General features: G+C 29.5%; 1 protein-coding gene across 1 annotated transcript; it reads right to left on the minus strand.

Annotated features, from left to right (window-relative positions):
- Window positions 1-9,966: 9,966 nt before the first annotated feature.
- LOC119682889 (transcription initiation factor TFIID subunit 7-like) lies at window positions 9,967-11,297 on the minus strand. Its single transcript, XM_038096425.1, has 3 exons — window positions 11,108-11,297; window positions 10,769-10,975; window positions 9,967-10,718 (listed from the first exon to the last, which is right to left on the minus strand). Exons 1-3 carry the CDS (start codon window positions 11,240-11,242, stop codon window positions 10,152-10,154), a joined length of 909 nt encoding a protein of 302 aa, XP_037952353.1. The 5' UTR covers window positions 11,243-11,297; the 3' UTR covers window positions 9,967-10,151.
- Between the last annotated feature and the right edge of the window lie 10,186 nt (window positions 11,298-21,483).

The following is a 21,483-nucleotide window of genomic DNA, read 5'->3' on the forward strand; positions in this document are numbered from 1 at the left end:
TGATTATAAAAAAATATATATGAGAAAGTCTTAATACTAGATAACGTAGAGAACACGGAATATCTAACGATTTTGAGTTAGTTTTTAAGTATAACTGTTAAAATAAAAAAAATAAAAATAATTATATTTCAATATACCATATATTTTATAAACGTACAAATTTTCAAGAATTATGTTGCGTTAGGGACCCCTAACGTTAATCGAAAACTAATCGTCGCAAATATAACAGATCACAGCATATATAAGCATCTTAAGAATTAGTATCTGGACAGACAAACAGAATAGAGATTAAAATTAATTAACAATTACACTTAACGTTAGCCATAAAATAAATCAAAGGCTAATCATATCAAACAAAGTACAGATACCTTATAAGCACTCTAAAAATCAGAATCGGACTAGATACTCAGAAGTAAAATTAAACTTAAATTTAATAGCATATCATTAGGAGCAATAAAATATTACGAATTTATTTTAAGTGTGTAAATATATAATAAATTGTCGTCGGAGGAGGAAAACTCAGAAGGGAATTTGTAAAATGCATTAGGATGAACATTCAGTCTTAAAATTAAATAATAATAATTGTTTGCACTTTTTGAAGTGACATAGTAATTCGCACAAAAGTAGTTAATTAATAACTGATGGTAATAAAAGCATATTTTATAGTATTAAGATTAATTTGTATGTAGAATCAATGATTTGAAAGAATTTTTAAGGATTTAAAAAAAAGAGCAATTATATACTAATCAATGAATTAAAGTTTATTTTTATAAAATTTTCAAATATTATATAATAAAATGAATTGCTGAGATATATCTCAGCACCTCAAAACGAAATAAAAAAAGTTAAGCTTTACTGAAGATTAATTACATTGCTGTTATATTACGTTGCTGAGACTTGAACTCAAGCAAAGAGAGGTGCTACATGTAGAGAGTACGCTACATTTCCACCAATTAACTGTCTGCAGTCTCTTAGTGAAACAGCGAATTAGAATTTGGTAAATTTTCTGTTGAAAGCGTTGAAAGTGGATTTGGTTATTCTACAGATATCAAGTTTCTTAAGTATTCTTTTAGAAGACCGTACTAGACCATTATATGGTGGATCGTATGTTCTTAAGCCATGTTGGTGTTAAATAGTAATACTTTCCTTGCACTTGAATACATTCCTAAAATATTGCCACTTAATTTTGAATATAAAGATTCATTTTTTTAAACTCTGTACACATAACAACCCAGATTACATGACATTTTGTATGGATCTTCAAAGATATTCATATATACATAGATGTCGCTTGATTTAAAATATATGGACTTAATTTTATAAATATTTCAGTACATTCGGAGTAAAGCGACACTATTTATCAGGGAATAGCGAATACTTCTGTTTATTAAGAGCAGTAGACTGCAGCTCTTACTTCTGATTCCATGTCAGAGTCATCAATGAAGTAGTAGAAAGCATTGGGTTTGATGTTAGTCTATTCACATTTTCACCATTCTCTCACTTAACCCTGTACATTTAAGCATATTTATAAATTTTTGAACAGTTTAGGATTGTTATTTTATAATATATATAAAATAGCGTAGCATTTGACTGTCAAGAGGTCAACATTTACAAAGAATGTGCTCTGAACTTTTGATGTCTATAACACAAAAACGATAAACAACAGCGTCGGAGAGCCACAGCTTATTTAAATAGTACCCTGGTAATTAACTGTAAGGTTATCAAGTAGAGTCCTCGAGTCAACCCAACTTAGCGAAAATATTTTACTTGATATTCTCTTCTCTGAAATTAGAAATCTTTACTGTTGGCTTACAATGATCTGCACATTTCTTCTCCTCCTATATATTGATGAACTCATTTAAGTGGTTTTTTGGCTTTTTGTGAGTTACATTTCTGCAGTTAATCCGATTTCCATTCTAAATATTGTTGTTGGATATTTATAATCTGTTTTACTCTGTTTAATTTTACTATGTCACCTTATGGCAGTTTTCAACTTTGGCTAGTAGAAAACAATAAATGTCTTGGAAACTGACCGATCTGTCATCCTTAAAAATTGAAGACATCAAATTTATTCACTTTTTCTTGAACGGAGGACCTGTGTCTTCTTCATATGGTCACTTTTAAATTAATTATGTTTAAAAAAATGATAATACTGGTAAAATAAAATTATAATAATTGATATACGATTGGGAATGATATGATATGATATATTTTAATAATAACCGATGTAAACTAAATCATAATAAATATTTAAGTTATCGTGATTACAAAAATAATTATTAGAAATATACTGTTTAAAATAAATGTATTATTTTTTAAAATTTTTTTAAATTTTCTAACCTTATTCTTATATAAAAATTAATATCACAAAACCAAATTTGTTAATTCGCATCCATCAAAAATGTATTTCATTTGAAATAAAATTTATTGGACTTACGTGATTGAAATAAACCATTCAATTTCATCCAATTTTTTATTTTTAAAATTGATCCATCGATTGCAGAGAATTTCGCATTGGCATCCTCAATTAAATGATACTAAAATGTAGAAGAAATATGGGAAAATTGTATTCGGAAACGTGCAAATAATTGTTATTTTTTCATCGGAATGCCATAAAGTGTTCCCTTCATTGCCTTGACTTGGAAAATTGATTGTGCACATTTTTTGAAATGACGTCAATAATTGTTTCAAAATAAATTTTTTTTTCTGAAATAAGACAAATAACATTTCAATGTATAAAATATTGCAAAATGAAATTTAATAAACTTTGTAGCAATTTTATTTATATTGTAAAATATGTATATGACATATTCGTATATTGTATTTACTTGTATACTTGTGTATATTTCTATATTAATAAATATAAAAAATAATTTGTTCAAAAACTTACACACAATATTTGTACAGAGAATACTGATAACACTATGTATTATTAGGTTTAAGTTTGTATTTTGGCTAGAAGGATTGACATTTCTAATCTCTATCTTATTAGGAACCTTTTGTCATTTGAGTGTGACTTTAGACATAAAGTGTGTTAAAGGTTAAACCTCAGCAGGAAATGAAGTGAAAATTTACAGAGTACACTCCTTTCTCGCATAAAAATGAAGAAGAACGAGAACAAAAAGGATTACTAGGATAATATACAAGTATTAACACAATCCAAATCTCTTATTGGTACCTATCACAATACAAAATATTAGGTTTGTACAGATTTATCAAAAAAAAAACTTAAAATCATAATAAGAGTTTCATCACAGAACACTGTAAACTAAAAACCATCTTATAAGACTAGGTATACATATAGATACAAACTGTAGATTCTGTGAAAGGAATGAAGAGTTAGCCACACATGTGCTGTAGAATACCTTGCGCTAATACACATACAGAATAGACTCCTGGTAATGTATACTCTTACGAAAAATGCCACAAAACTCTGTAAAGTAGGTTCTATACTACTTTTTAATGATGCAACAGTGCTTAAAGACTTACTCGAACCCCAGAAGGAGACACAGTAGACCCGACGGTCGCAGTGCTTCATCCCATATCAAAAATAATAATAATTGTGAAAATTTTGGCCAGAACTGTAGTAAGCATATAGATTATTAAGATATAAATGCAACGATTAGAAAAACTTCTAATAATGAAGGTTAAAATCTTCACTTTACTACTGAGAAATGCTGGTATAATAGTTTATTAACACTGTTTATTAACAGCTTCTAGATTAACACTGTGGCTTTTGAAGCTTTCCACCAAGATGGAAAAAAATCCATTAATTTTTCACATAATTCAATTAATTTATTTATATAATCCAATTAATTAATTTGATTAATCTAAAATAGTTTAAGACAATAAGCTAATTTTCTATATAGCTTGAAAATTAAATTAATCTTCGGGTTTATATAGCTGAGGCAAATACAAGAGCTGAAAAATACAACCAGAAAAGAACATTGATAAGAGTGAACATAGTATAACATCAAATACAAAAATATATTTAAATATTTTTAAAATTAATAAATGCAATTATTTATGGTGCGATTGTTTAATATTTTTAAAATTTGAAATTTGCAAGTAATTTGTTTAAGCATTTTGTCATCTTTTAAGTTAAATAACTATTTTCTTTTGCAGTAAATTATAAATTTTATATATGAAAGTATATGATGCATACCATTGTATATGTCTTTTGTCAACTTCTAATGTTTTAAGTATATTTTTGGATCCATATTTGTTGTACCAGTGGGAGGGTCTTCAAAAACTGCCTGTAATAACAATACCAACAATAAAATAAAATGTCAACTGCTAGATTTAACTATACTGGAAGCACTTTCAGCCTTAGAAGGATTAAATAACTGAAAGGAGTTAAAACTTAAAACAAATATAGGCTTTAATATGAACTGGCAAAATTGCTTTAACTGCTGCCATTGACATTGCCATTTCAATTTTTATTTGTTTGCTAGCAAAATAGTAAGATTCTCATAAATTCAACAGAAACGAGCAAAGAGAAGGGGGAACGGTGAATGAACATAGGAATGAAAGTGTTAGAGTTTCGCAACATTTGTTGTCTGATTGTAAATAGAGTGGCAAATTTCTACTTTTCAAAAATGTCTTACAATTCAAACAACTACAGACACAAAGGCAATATAATATGCATACACGCCTACAAATATGCAAACATTTTTACAAACAAAATGTCTGTCATAAAAAAGTGCAATTTAGAAATCTAGTACCGGAACGTACCAGTACCGGAGCAAAACCGTATAGACAATGGCCTCGCACATATGCAACATACATCTCACATCTCACATTTTACAATTCACCTTTCAAATTGTTTGCATTTTTGTTGTTGTGATTATGTGACGTGTCATTGTTGTTGTTGACTATTGTTTTCGGTAGCAATTGTTGTTGTTGTTGTTGTTGTTGTTGCTGTTATGCAGCATATACAATGAAAATGAAAATGAATGAATTGTTGTAAAATTTATGACATTTGCCTGGACATAGCACTTTTACTCAAATGTCTATTAGTGCCAAGAGAATGAGAATAAAAAAGAGAAAAACTAACAAGAATGATGGATTTATTCCGTTGCAATATTGCACAGCCAGTATGGATAGTACGGATATATATCATAGTTAGCAATGTTACCATCATGTCTACAAAAGTGTCTCCAAATCGTGCCATAAGCTAAATGATTATTTCTTACCAGCTTACTTGCATGCACGCGACCAGCCTGACTGAAGCACTTTGCCGGTTGGTATCAGTTCCTGAATTTGCGTATTCATTTTCATAAAATTCTGGCTGGCACATGCTCCTCATAATCCTGTTCGCAATCTTTTTCGTAATCAAAAATATCATTTCGTTGTCAATGTCAATGTTGTGGAAAACGTTTCCATTGCTACTGCTGTTTGTTGGAAGAAGACATTTTGCATAAATTGACACTTTAGTGCATTTCGGGCGTAGCAAATGTTGGTTGCAATGTTTACTGTCAGCCATGCCACATTAAAGAATCATAAATGCCATGAGATTCATTTCGGAAGTCCTTCAGCTCATACGCTGCCTTGAGGACTATGCGAACAACAAAATTGACACATGTAAATGGCTTCTAGGAAAATGAAATTGAAATGGAATGCCTCTGATTCTGTGTAAAAAGTCAACTTTTAATGAATTTTTTGTTGCTGAGCTGCCAATAACTTTTGTATTTTATTTAAATACGAGTAGAATCGCAGCAATTATTTTGATTTCTGTGAGGATGCGAATGCACTCAACCGAAAAAGTTTACTTTAAGTACTGGCAGTGAAGTGTTTAATTTAGTGCGAGTTTCACTTTTTTATAGATAGTACCTATAAGGAGTCAGGCAAGAACGTGATACGTTTTTGGAAGGATTGAGTTTAGTTTAATACTTAACGTTTTGAGTTTTCCAATTGCAGAATAAGTTCTGTGTGTTGAGAACTACTTTTAATATTATTTTAGTAATAATATACTCCTCCCAATGACTTTATTTTTCCATCCATTTCTTCCGCTCGTATCCTGCAATGTTGTTTTTTGAAACTCATTATTCATTTCAGAGGTGAAGAAGGCAACTACTGAAAAACGCCATGTTTTCGCAAGTTAGCGCGCCTGAAAATGATTTATTTAATAAAATACTGAAGTGGTATCAAGTTCAGACTTAAGCTGCCACTTCAATGAAATCTTCAACATAATGAATTTGTTATTTGAAATTTTATGTTGACGTATATGTGTGTGGGACTTTTTTGATTAAATTTGAAATTGTTCAATTTATTTCATGCAATTTATTTTAATTTAAAAAATACAATATAATTTTATTAAAACAAAATTATTATTAAAAAATTATTTTTAAGAATATAACAGTCATATGGCAGAAATATATATCACAGAGCTGTTCAAAGCACGGCCCCTGGGTATTATGCGCCCCTTAGCTAATACAACACATTATTTTATTTTTGTGGTATACTAAATAAATGAATTATATTTTTTAAATAATTAATTTGTCAAGACTTTAGTATATATTTCTTTGTACAACTAGTAAAAAAAAAACTCGTATACAATCGTATTTTTCGTATGACAATAAATGAAATGTATTTCTTTCTGCGGTCCTCCAATCTCTTTAGTGATTTCTATTGGCCCACGATCTTCTCTGGTCTGGGCCTAGACTGTTAAGCTAATTATTCTTGTGCCTATTAAGGATTACGTGACTATTAAGGATTAAGAATTAGTAGTTTTGCAAATAGGTGTTGTTATTGGCATTTTAAAAAATTTGGAACGTACAGCTTTTTTTTTGACCCAAAATACCTAGGTGCTATAGATCAACTAACTTATTTGTACTTTGTAGAACACATTCTGTGTACTGTGATAGTCCTGCTAGACTCAGACTTTGGTACTGTCTATCCACTTATAACGGAATTAGACAATATCTCTCCAAAGGCAGTCGTCTTTGCAACTAAAGTTGGGTTTGTCACAATAACCCTCAAAAGTAGCAGTGATGTGGTGACAAGTTCCGAATCTGTTAAAAATCTAATCTAATCTAATATACAAGTACATTTATGTATCGCAGAAATATGGACCTGTAACATAATGGTCGCACATGATACATTTATTTCTATATCATGCGATGGTATTGACGTTATCACATAGTAATGAGCACTTGAAGTATTGGAGAGAAAAATTGTTCATAAAGTTTTCGATGCACTATGAAGACTGTCACATACCACGGGAATTATGTACTTTATTACGACATTAACACTGGTCAGTGAGAGAACATTCAAAAGGTCATTACCAAAGTCATGTAATGAACATAAAAGACAATGTTTAAAAGAAAAACATATTTGCAGTGGCAGGCGGAGGTAGATATTGTAGGCGAAGAAGATGATTTCAATAGAGTGATCACTTGAAAGGAGCACTAATCGCAATCCGTAAATGGGAGAACGCTGCTTCAGGTCCAAATTTGGCTACAGATTGTTACGACCACATACGTAAGGAAGCACTTTAATGATCATCCAAAATTGAATATATGCTCTAAATTATTTTTTTCATAAAATCAGCGACACATATATAAATAGAAGGGAATATAGATTAACTTACATTCGGAAATCGCTAAAATTGATTAATTCAATCAATTCTCTTACGCAATACCCATGACTGTTAGGTTTATATTTCGATGTACTTTACTGTCTTACGGACACAAATGTAATATACCTTTAGAGTCTCTGGTAATTATAAAATAAATGTATATAACTGTACATAAACGGATTTACATATTATTACTTTATATACGTTTTATAACACCTAACATATTCTTGCACTTATAAATATGCAATTAAATTATTTGTATGTAGTTTTGTGGATATAATTTTTTTTAATTGCATGTTTATAGGGGCAAAAAAATATATATCTGTTAAGCAATATTCTTTCTTTTTGTAGTATAAGATATGAGAAGGAGAAATCATTTTTACATAGATAACAAAAAAAAGTAATAAATAATTATATTAAAATAAATTTTTTGTCTTCTATTCCCAAATATTATTTGTTGAAAATCTAAAAGAATTATTTCAGTAAACCGTTATCTCTTTATTTTTTTTTCAAACATAAAATAAATAAAAACAATCTTATAAATCAAAATTGTACATACAACAATATTTAAGGTGGCAATGTAATTTTTCATATTGAATTATTTCACTTTGATACACTAAAAAATCTGATATTGTCAGCAGAAAACTTATTTTGGACGATTTATTTTTGTATCTTCATATTTTCATATTGTTTTTAGTACCAGACAAAAGTTGGCAGATACCTCATGGCTTTTTCAAATGAAAGGACAATATCCTTTTAAGCTTATTTAGGAGTTAAAAGCGAAGAAAATGATTTATTATTTACAAGACTATGCGAAATATTTAGTGCTGTAATATTTTTCACAATACGTATATTGCTTTATATATTTAGAGTGGTAAGTTTAGTTTTTGGTATTTTGGGGATGCGTTTGCATTTTATTGTTGTTTATAGTAGTAGAGAGAAAAAAAAAACTTTAAATATTAAACTTAAGTTAGTACTATATTGAATTGATTCTCTTTCTCGCTCCTACTCTCATCTCTCAGTGGGGCATAGGACCTGAATTGATTACTTGATATTTTTTTGTTAAGTACCAAAATAATTAAATTTGTTCCAACAAGTCCATCTGATTTCACTAGACTCTTACTGTTCTCTTATTCTTATTGTTTTAACCCATTGAGTATCTTTATATATGTTATCTTTTGTATTCAATTTTATTATTTGCTATGCATATTTTATATATAATTTCTGGTGAATTTAGAATGCTTTTAAAGTACGTACTGCCTACTAATTTTTTTTTCTACATGTATCTCACTTCGATTTATATTTTTTATATAAGCTTCTTTGATTGTCAAGTATAATTTTTATAAGTTGCTAGATAAAAATCATAAATATAGAGCCCTGAAACTATTTAAAAAAACCGACAGGCTTACCAACACCGTGTTATCAAATCTCAGAATAGTTACAGGATCCTCGGAGAGGTATGCGGATTTGAGGTCAGTTATTGCTTAGTCTGTTGAGAGAGGTTGTGTAGAAACGTCGCAGTTAAGAAAGAGTAAAAGTGCTCAAGTGCACTGACTCAACTAGTCTCAACATAATAATAGATACAGCAAGTAAATAATATATATTAGTAACAGATTTGGTTAAAGTTATTGGCACCAGACTTTAACTGAATAATTATTGTTTGAATTGAAGTTGTTTTTCGTATAAATAATAAAGTATTATTTTATAAAATTAATTCAATTCATTCGTCTTTAAAAAAATATATCCAAAAAGTCTGTAAATTGGATATTAGAAATTGTATATTAAGATTATATATTTTATGGAATTTTTAAAACGTTACCAATAATAGATTTTTATAACTTTAATGAGGACTAGGTTAACTAAGGATGAAAAGAGTCTCACTACTAATAACTGGACATGTAGACTATACAATATATTTATGAATATATATACTATTCTTAAAGAAAAAAAGGGGACTACACAATAATAAAAAAATGGATCGTACTGAAAAAATTCACATTCGTTATAGATTAGATTACCAGATGTATATGATCCAAAAATATAGCTTTTAAAGTAAAAAAGAAGAAAACATGGGTACGTATCATTGAAAAAAAAATATTGGATAAGTTTAATTGAAGGGTCTAGTAATAAAAAAGCGTTAATGTCGAAATTAGAAATGAGGAGAAACTTTGCTCCAATAAAACCAATATTCGATATATAATTGAATCTTATTTGGTATCAAATAAATTAGACTTAAATATGTATTATTTCAAAATTTTTAAATTATATTTTGCTAATTTAATATTAATTATTAATTATGTATAAACAAATATTTGGAATAGTAATTTTAAACTAAATTTATATAAAAAATTATTTTGAGTTAACTATAATTCATACTTAAAGGGTTTTATAAGGTACATTTCGGGAATCCTATATCATAGTTTGAAAAATGTATACTAGCATACGAGTATTATACGAGTATTATAATAATGTATACTTTATGCTTTATCTAATGGTTGCATAATTGTGTCATTCATTTAATGAAGAGATGTATTATTATCTATAATAATTAATTAATAATTAAAATGCTAATTTAAAACCGTTTTAATCTTTTACGTGCCAAATCTAATTGGTGTTCCTTTTTAGGAATAGCAGTTAGCAGATGCTCAAGTGAGTCATGCAAACGTCTCTTTAGTAAATTATTATCAGTTGAAATAACTGCACGAGATTTTAAAATTTTTTCGCGATGTAATTTCCTTACTGCATTCTGCAATTTATCAATTTCAGCTTCAAGTTTCACTTTTGCTGAAGGTACATCTTTCTTTCGTTTCACAAACTTTGAGTCTTCTTCATCAGTCATATTAGGCGTATTAGAATTTTCACTTTTCGGCGAAGACTCGTCGTCACTCGTTTTATAACTTAATTCGTTCGGTTCTTCAAGAAGAATTTTATAATTTACTTTAAAAGCTTCGATATCTTTGAGCAATATCTTTTTAAGTTCCGCTTCCCGTGCAAAAGCTTTTGGATGTTCCTGTATGGCAGATTTACGAAAACGATGTTTCCGTACATTTTTTAAACCTGGTGTCAATCCATGAGGAAATAAATAGTTATCAGGTTTACTCCCCTGTTTTGGTACGTATTCTTCTTCTGTGCACATTACCTAAAAAAATTGTGTTCAAAATAGATAAACTGAATAAGTATATAACTTGCCATTTGTGATATATTAGCGGTTTTGTATAATCCATAAGGTTCATAAATTTTTTCTGACTCCACTATTGTTGGCAGATCGACAACCCTTGCATGTAATGTTTTATCCCCATAGCTAAAGGTGCCACTGCGATCTTCATCGTCTATTGTCAGATATGATTCTATTTCTTTGCCTGAGTCGATAATATCGCTCATCTCCTTTGCATCTTTCTAATCAAAAAGATTAACTAATTTATTATTAATTTATTGACAATGTGCTTATTAAGTGCATTATTTTAGTAAAAAAAGGGAATTTAATATTGTAAATTCAATTCAAAAATATTATCAGATAGTCAAGTTTACTTCTGGTAAACGCAATAAAAAAGTTTCCTCAATCGGGTCAGTTTTTGGAGCCCATTCGTTACTTTCCAATTTTTTCTTAGCAGCTAAATCAAGTTTTTCCAATTCTTCTTTTAATATTTTAAGGAAATCATCCATTTTTTTTTGGCAAAAAAAAGTACTTTCTATACTTTTTAAAAGTAAGTAATACCCAAAGATGTTACCAGTTAAATGATTTTAAATTTAAATTTGATAGTATTAACAAAAAAATTATCTGGTAACACTGAAATCCAAGCTTTCTTTTATAAAATCAAATTAGAGTAGAAGTAGAGTGAAACTAGTAAAATAATAGAAAAATTTTCCAACCTGATCAATCCTGATTTGTCTTGGGAGGGTCAAATTGAATAGATAAGAAAAACATTGAAGATTCCCCTTCTCCTATTGGAAATGTTCCAAGGGGGTAATCCAGTAGAACACAAAGAAAGTATGTAATAAAGATGCATTCATCAACAACCTAATGAACTTGAATAAATCGTTAAAGAGAAGAGAATAAATCGTTAAATTCGTTAACTTCATACCACAAAGTATCGCATGAAAAATGGCTCTGCTAATTGCCAAATATCTTACCCCTATATGTTTGAATGAATATTAGTAGTATATTAAAAGCTTGAAAAGAGAAAGCTTTTGATATAGATTAAAACACTACAGAAATACTAGACATTCAACTCATAGCTCATTGACTGCAATTTGTATTCGTACAGATTTGAGAATAGATAGAACGATCCATGTGGATACAGATACGGTATAGATGACTGCAGAATTAAATATTGACAAAAATGACTTGACAAGGACGATTTGATACTGTGCTGTGGCTGTAGAGGTATATCAAAAGTGCCCATGACAAGTATTATAAAAAATATCGCTGTTACATATGATATAACGATGCTTTACATTATCTAGAACCAAATAAATGAATTGTGAGCTTTGTTACACTTTAACTTCATCGAGTTTGAAAGTATCTTCTAGTACGTTTTTAAGAATTTTGAGCATTTTGAGCGTTGGGTATCAGCGACATTATGTTGAGGTAATCAACATAATTAAGTTTTAAATGCAAAATGGTATACAATAGGGGTGTATACCATCAGGGGTGATATAGAGTTATGTGTGAATGGACTTGATGATGCTTTTATAAAAATCTTAGATTCTGCTTAAAAAAGCATATGATACACATTATAAGAGTAATTAGAAAATTAGGATAATGGGAACCTGGTTTTGTCTACTGCTTACGATAAGATAACAAGTCTCACTGACTTGAAGTAGAACTACCAAATAAGCGAGTCTTGGTTTATCTATAATACTGAGGAGAGACAGTGTAGTTTCACTGGGGAATCATATTCAGAAAACTTTAATTAAACAAATGGGATGACTTTTAAATTCTCTATTTTAAAATATTAATGAACATATTAGTAAACATATTTAATATAAATCTTTGAATTATAATTAAATTCCGATTCAGTGCTTTTTATAATGTTTATTTTTATAATACTTAAAGTCGTAGTACTTCTCTCCATTTATTTTATCTAACTCATTAGTTATACAAATATGTTAACTGCATTATTCTGGATGTTCTTATATATACTATAAATAAAATAAAATGTTCCAATTTCATGTTGTTACTCGTCTATCTAATTTAACTTATCGCCCATAAATATGCAATTTCACAATTGTATTATTTACATAATTTAAGCTTTAAGATTTAATTTTTACCCCGAAAGTATGCAATCTAAATTTTTGTAGAGAATTTATGTATACTAAAAATATGCAATGAATAATAAATGTAATATTGGGGGGAGAGAAGGGAAAAGATTTTAAAGTGATAATTGAAAATTTCATGACATTCGGTTAATTTTATTAACAATAAATTGCTAAATAATTTATTGTTGGAAAAGAGGTATTAACAATTTCTGTATTTGAGGTGGGGATTTTAATTAAGGTGGGGAGGAGGTAAAAAGTCTGTTTTCAGAAAAATCTAGTGCTTAATAAAAACAGTTGTTTTTAGTTTCATTAACAAAAATTTACTTAAAACTATCAGTAATTATTCTTTTTAATCAGTTTTCAAATTATAAATATCTAAAAGTATATGCTAAACAAATCGACAAAATTCAGTTTTCAACTTTGACAGGCAATTGGTTTGTAACAGAATTCTTATAAAATTTTGTTCTGAAAATTCCGAAGATACTGAAACTGATTTGCCTTTTTTCCTTAAATATTATTTTCAAAATGCATTCATGAGTGAAACTTAACAAATTAAATTCATATGCATCTACGCGTCCAAACATGTTGCGCATCCTTTGTAACTTCTTAACAAATTCAAAGAAGCAAACATTTTTTCCTTAATCATTTGAATTATATAACATTTGCCTTGACTTGGGTGAATAAGTTTTCGAAAGATGCGCCCAACAAAAGTTCAGCACTGCATAAACGACCGCACACAAATTGCCATTATTATTATGTTGTTGCACGTTGCACGTTGCATTAGTGTTGTTGTTGTTGCTTTTGTTGCTGGTTTTATTATTGTCATAATGCTGTGCAACTTAGTGTAGATGATTTTCCATAAAATCCACTTTAGGTAGACACGGTCTGGTGACTACAAAATAGTTTCTTCAAAATAATTTTTATTCAGTTTTTTATTATTTGTAAATATCTCCTTTTACGGATTTGCCATATTTGATTGCGGTAAAAACCGCATTGCGAAAAAACACTTCAAAATTTTATGTTCTTATTTTTTAAATAATATGAATTTAAATTATATTTTAAATATAAATTATAATTTAATTTTTTTATGGAAAAATATTTATAAATAAATTATGTTAAACAAATTTATTTAATTACAATAAATATTTCATGAAATTTGTATATTACTTGGTACATGTTAATTTGCCTGAAAGTATGCTGCATAATAAATTGTGTCATTATAATTGAATTGAATGCAGCATATTCAACAACTCAAATTAAGAACAAGTATGAAAACTTTTTATTTACTAAGTTTATAATAATTTAATTTAAAATTTATTACAGAGCATATTTCACTTTAAAGTTGGGAATAATTTTGGTAAAGGTTAACACGTTTGCCAGCTAGGCAGGCAGGGCGTATCTCTATGCATTTTACAAGCGCACCCATCAGAAATCACGTACTGCCGTGTGCGACAAACGTGATGCTTGCACATGCAGTAGAACATTGTCACCTGCAATAATTCATTTGTGAGAATATAAAATTTTGTTTCACAAAAACTCACAATACACAATTCAAAACTATAAAATCTGAGTGCTAAAAAACTTAAAAAAAAGAACAATTTTATGAAATTTGTTAACTGAAAAACTCACACAAGCAAATATAAATTGCAGTAATTAAATTTATTGCTTTTTAATTGTTTGTCACACTCAGCAAATGTAAATGCATAACAAATTCAATTATAAATTTAGCAAAAGTTAACAATAAATAATTTAGCTACAAACGTTATGGGTTAAATTGAAAGATATCACAAGGTGTTGGGAAGACCATAACAAAATTTTGATATTAAAAAAAATTTAATTGTGCAGAACTAATAAAGACTTAGCGCGGAATAAAGCAATTAATTATACAACAAAATCTCTTATATACATATTGTCTCTATTTCTTTTCCAATAACCGAAACTGCACATCATTATAACACGTTAAAAATATACCTACATCAGCGGTATAATGAACAGACCTTTCAATATTAGTCTTTTATTTATTATTACTTATTTATTATTAGTTCACAAACACCAATAAGAGGTAGTCCTCAGAAATTCTGCAGCTATGCATTGCTTTATCTAGTCTCTCCGTTCAATACTGAAATTATTATTTTTTATGTCGTAGTGGGCGAAAAATCCTTTACAGGACGTCTTTTTCCATCGTCCTTGCTTTCAGAATGACCCATAGTAAAGAGAGAATTAAAAAAAATACCTACATAGTAGTTATTAGAATCAACGTAAAGTCATCCCAATTGACGCGCAGTAAAAATTTATTTAAATTAAGAAAACCAGATAAAGGAAGAAGAGAGTTTATATAACGATTTTTTAATATAAATTACATTAAACTAAAGTTTCTGGAACAAACCTACTTTGAATGACATTATCCTATATACTCACAAACTATTAAACACAATGAAAATTATTATTTTTTGTGTGTTCATAATATAACAAAATTTCAAGTAAGTGAGAATTATAAAACTTACTAACGATATAAATGTCAAGTTTTTAAAATTATGTGTGATTAATTTTTTGTGAGTAATGAATTTACACGATTTTGTGAAGAAAGCCATGGGTTTTGTAGGGAGACAAAATAGTATGACTATATAAGTTCAAATTAACTGAAATTCATAAAGACCTATTCCATAAACACTTTGAGGGATAAATATAAGATATTACTGGAAAAAAGAGGAAAAATTATTACAAAATGAATAAAAATTTAATATTGTATGACTATAACTTCTGAATGTATTTAAGTATTATCCTGAGATGGAAAAAAGTAGACCTTGGCAGAATACAGCTGGAGTAAGCAGATGTATCACACCAAGACGAAGCGCAAGGTTAATCACCGGCAGCAGTAGCGGGGCCTGGACGCGGGTCACACCGATGGAAGTCTTAAATGAGCAATCATCTCGACGTAATACTAACGAAGTCTATGGGTAGGACAATATCTCTAGGAATGAGGGGGAGTGGTTTAGTCTGTGCGAGTCGGGCACTCACTTTCCGGGGTGCCGGATTGTGGTCAGTGCGTAAGCATTCCACTCCTACTTATCGCAAATCAATAAAAAAAAATGTATTTATTTATAAAAATATAGACTAAAAATTGATATATAACAAAGTTGTTTGAATAAGTCATTTTGGAGATATTGTTGATTTTTGACTGTAAGTCTTTTTAGAGCAGATCTCTCTTTGAAATGATATTTTTTAAATCTTGGAACAAATAATTATCTTGTGTGTTTATGCTATTGTAAGATGAAACATTCTTTATGTATATTATCTGACTCTTTGTTGAAGTATAAAATTAGTTTTTTTTTATTAATAATAATTTTGCAGTTTCAATTTCAAGGATAATTGCAGCAAAGAAATAAGATTGTGGTCAGTGCGTAAGCATTATAAATTATATCTGTCCATTGAGTTTCTAGAATGCAATCAGTTTTAGACTTTAATTTCAAGAAAAGCCCTGAGGCCAACAACATATTAAACTATATGGATATATTTATAATTTATGTGCCTACCAAAATTTTATTTGTTACATGTGGAACTTCTACTCATAAATATATAAAGCATTTGATATTAATTTTTTTTTTGGAACTTCAGTAAATAGAATTGCTAATACTTGTACTAAGCGCTTATGGCAATTCAAGATTGAAAAGAAATGATACTATAATTTTATCGTTAAGTTTAAAATTATAAAACACACGTGCTCGTGTGCCTCGTAAATGGCAATCATAATATCCTTGACCTCAACGAACTGCGCCTGTAATGTGCTTTCTGTACGTTGTATATAATGCTTCCTAACATGTAAGGATAATAAATATTATTATCGAAATTTTCGAAACTTTTCACATCATTGAGCAAACGATTTTGTTAACGTTCAACATGAAATTTACAGACTTTCTTAAAAATTATGTTTGCAAAGATATACATATTTACTATATATCTACAAAGGCAGTAGACTGGCAATATATTTGCAATAAAATCTTAAAAATTTATTAAATTTTAGAGTACACATACATTGAGAACATCACAAGCAATTTATGTAATTACCTTTAGTCATGTACGTTTTTAAGGATATAAGCTGACCTGCCACTGCCACTGCAACCAACTAACCATGTACGTATTTTCTTTACCTAATAAATGATTGGTTTTAGAACCCAATGGAATAAAGAGTCTGACTTAATTTTTTATATTTTCCGTTAGAAATGACGATAATATAACTTACAATAATTTCAAATGCAAGTGATAACCACATAATGTTAATAAAATTAATTAAAATAAATACATAAATGACTTCATGTGGGTTATGTAGGAGTTCCCAATATAAGAAAGAAGATGGAATTAATCAAATTTTTCATATACTACAGACAATAGAGAAAGTGACTTCATTATTGAGGAAATGTTTTCCCAAACAGGCTGTCGGATGTAGATAGTGAAGAAGACCAGATTTCAGAGTAAATTACGTGATTACATACCGTTAAGTCTCAACACCACTGTGTTTCCAACGCACATGTGAAGAATTTCTACTGATACCAATGAAAGTCATATATTTGTTATAACTTCATCTTTTGTAAGGAGCGAGGCCTACCAAATGCCTGTATTGATTTCTGGTTTTCCAGTTGGAAAACGCAACTCCAAGTCGAATGAAATTAAATACATACAATCATTCCATCCATGTAAGTTTGGGTTTTAACCACAGGCGTTACCAATCTGAAATGGTCAAGACAGCCGAAGCCGCGTGCAGTGACCTCAATTGATATCATATTTACACGCCTGATCGGGTGCCACAGGTGAAAGTTCACTCACTTCCATTTACATTTCAAACAGCGCCGGATGTTGCTGGGAATTTAATCGAACCTTGCCTTACCTTGGAATTCGAATATCCTAAACTTTATCTGAAAGACCAAGTGATTCAAAATAGATTGCATATAAGCTATAATAGAGACAACGGCTTATATCCATATAGAGCTTAAGACAACTGAGTACAGTTAATATTTTATTCCCAATTCATAGTATCAAGCTTTAATATAGTTGTCAATGTATATTTTTGACTTTTTAATCCAGTGCTTCAGTATTTATGTTTTTCCGATATAAATTTTTCTTTAAGATACATTATCATTAGTTATTATAAAAAGAGGTAATGATACACTGCAACCTTTAAGATTCGTGTTTTTATATTCAAGTAGAGTCTCCAAAGATAACCCTGAAAACTTAAAACAAAAAATAAGCCTGACGATATCTCTTGAGTAAAGATTCAAGATCTCATCTGGCTTAACCGCTAGAGGCAGTCTGTCTATATAGCTAGAGGCAGCATCCCTGCGTCATTCAGAACTATGGTCTTGAGCATCATAGACAATCATGATTATAATCATCATGATGGTCTGATAGTCTAGTTGATGTAACTGACATCGTTTTACAAAATAAAATAATAGAATAAAAATAAAGAATAGACTATTATGGCCATATTCTATTAGATCAATTATAAGAACAAATAAAAGCGCAGTGCTTTTAGAAATAAGATCTTCTGAGGTTTTAAAGGAATAAATAAATATCAAACTTAAAAATAAAAATCTGTAAAATGAACTTGTAATGAATTTCAACTTAATCATATTCCAATTCACCTTAAAAAGGCAGTGAGGCTGCGGTAACAACTGACCATCTCGACAATTAAAATTTACAAATCTAAAGTGTTCTCGAATAGCATTTCGTTAATTTATAACTTTTGTGAGATGAGGGAATAAATGCCTGCCTTCGCAATCGAATAAACACGTTGCTAGGTAGGTTCTGAAGTATGCACTAGACTCGTTCTGTGGCTGTGTACTTACAACAATTGACAAATATTTCGGGTCATTATTCATGACCTGAAAACTTGAAAATTTGCAAATGATTACGAAACCAACAACTATGATTCTAATTAATATATAGCATGATTCTTGCCATGCAATACAAGTATTTTGTACAATGATGTGATATATCATTGCAGTACACGCACACACACACCCGGTGTATGGACATGTGTAAAATATATTAAATTAGTAGAGATAGTAAACAAGCATTTTCCAGAGAATGCGCTCTAGATTTCTATGCGGACTGCAGTATACCAAGTAGGCATGCAGGGGGTAACGCACTTTCATATTTACACGGAGTTGTAGTAAAGAATTGTTCAACCTGCCATAAAATTATATGCAAATATATGCGAATTTGTGGTTAAATGGGTGGACAAATGGAGAATTGTTCACATGGACATATAGTCGTATATATTAATTCGGTTGTGCCTCACAGTCGTGCTCACATGCTAGCAAATATTTACTGTATGCGCCTATGCTTAATAAGGCGTGTAAATAAATCAGGCTCACTGGGCATATATCCTAGTATGGTTGTATCCTTGCACTATTGATATCCTGAGTTTGTAAAGTGTTCGCTTGCTGCATGCGAATTAGTTTTATTTGGATTTGAATTTCAATTGCAATTTGTGTTTTTCAGTTCAAATTTGCTAAGTGAAAATTTATTCGCATGTTTTGTATCTAAAACTGTGTGTAATTTGATATTATTGTCAAATTTTAGTCATTTCAATCATAAAATTTAGTTTGAGATATCAAGAGAAATTGATGTGGTTTTGCTGTCATATATTTAATTTAAATAAATTTGTTCTGCAGATTTGTTTTCATTTTTATTTACATTTGACATAGTTTAGTTTATTTTCCTATGAAATTTCATTTAAATGCATCATGCATTATTCGGTTATTGTGTTTGTAATTAAATTTCAGTAAAATAAAGTTAAATAATTAATATGAATAACAAATATTTATTAAAGAGAATTTAATTATGACATAATTTCAACAATCAAAAATATTGATAAATATCTTATTTCCCGGATATTGTATCTGGCAAGACATATAGAAACGTAGGAACATAACATTCCAATCTCTATAGGTTAGAAATACTCCAAAATACTTCACGAGAATGTAATAAAACAAATTTTTATTTTGTATTAGTATTAGTCTGTGTAAGAACAGATTAAGAATGTTATCGTCTGTTAAAGACCTCCTTAATAGCATAAGTGTTATTACAAACCTTATATACTACTATGTCAAGAAAGTGCCCGGAATTGGTCAATTTAAGTTTACATTTATTATGAGTTTGTCTCAGAATAGATTAAGAATGTTATTGTCTGTCAAAGGACACCTGAGTAGCATAGGTGTTACTACAAATCTTATTATACATTAAGACCGAAAAGTTTTCGGAAATTCTCATTTAAAATTCGCGCGCTGTATATTTTTCGATATTTTAAGTTTATGTAGTTTGGCAGCAATTAAGGACAATTACTATGCCAAAAATGAGCGCGATCTGTCAGACAGTTCGTTTACGGCAGCTGTTGAAACCAGTTCACCTCAGTAGTGCGTTGCGAAAAAAACAATGGAAAAAAATATTGAACAAAGAGTTTGCATCAAATTTTGTGTTTCGAAAGAAATTTCGTGTGCAGAATCGTTGCGAATGCTACAAAAGGCTTATGGGGTCAGGTTTTATCGGAAAACTCAAGTTTATGAGTGGTACAAGCCTTTCAGGACGGTCGTGACGGGACCGTCGAAGACATTTCGCAACGCACTACTGAGGTGAACTGGTTTCAACAGCTGCCGTAAACGAACTGTCTGACAGATCGCGCTCATTTTTTGCATAGTAATTAAGGACAGTGCTGCCAAACTACATAAACTTAAAATATCGAAAAATATACAGCGCGCGAATTTTAAATGAGAATTTCCGAAAACTTTTCAGTCTTAATGTATACTACTGCGGGGGTGTTAGCGATAGACTCTCTGAACAAGAGAGTGATAATGGAGAGATCGGAGTCCCACTCATCGAAATAAAGGGAAAAGTATGTGGGGAGTTTATGGCGCAAGGCTTGGACGAGGTCTGCGGGGAAATGTGTTGGGGGCTGAGATGTAGGAAAAAAACTCGTTTAAATAATTATATCAGTCATAGAAAATTTTCTTTTTATAAAGCATTAATATTATGTTAACTAAAATAAAAATATTATGTAGAATGCCTTCGTAAAAACATTATCTATATTAAAAACATGTGATTGGTTAACATTTAAAAACGCTTAACATAAATATTTTAATGTGCAGTAAAGTAAACACAAATAACGGATTTTTTTTTTCATATGAATTAAATCCATATAGCCTGAGTTCGCATAAAGACGAGATTGACGACGCATGCAATAGACTATAAGCATTGCAAGCAAAGTTAGTCTTATTTGAAGTTCGGTTCGGTGTGATCGCGTTTTTAAGAGTTCGTAATTTTTGTGAAATTAACAATTAATAACAGTTATGAATTTATTATGAATTAATCGTTATTAATAAAAGCAAAGTATTATCGTCCGTGTAGTATATATTGAATAATAAAAGCCGTTTAATTTAAAAGCCATCTTGGTGTTTAATAAAAAACGAGTGTGTAAGTTTATAATAAAAATATATTACAAAAAAATCATAAAACATATAAAAATATTTGAATAAGTACATATTCATTTATATACATATATTTCAAACATATATGCTTATATAAAATTGTGATATTAATATTTAAAAGTAAAAAACTAATAAATTTTAAATTAAATTATATTTATTTATATT

Source organism: Teleopsis dalmanni, chromosome 2 (assembly GCF_002237135.1).
Source record: "Teleopsis dalmanni isolate 2A chromosome 2, ASM223713v2, whole genome shotgun sequence".
Taxonomy (NCBI): domain Eukaryota; kingdom Metazoa; phylum Arthropoda; class Insecta; order Diptera; family Diopsidae; genus Teleopsis; species Teleopsis dalmanni.

Bases quoted from the DNA above. Each gene is read 5' to 3' on its own strand.
- LOC119682889 (XM_038096425.1), bottom strand. From the start codon at position 11,242: ATGGATGATTTCCTTAAAATATTAAAAGAAGAATTGGAAAAACTTGAT. The intron at 10,976-11,107 runs GTAAACTTGACT...CTTTTTGATTAG, and splicing joins TTTTATTGCGTTTACCAGAA to AAAGATGCAAAGGAGATGAG. The intron at 10,719-10,768 runs GCAAGTTATATA...CAATTTTTTTAG, and splicing joins CCGCTAATATATCACAAATG to GTAATGTGCACAGAAGAAGA.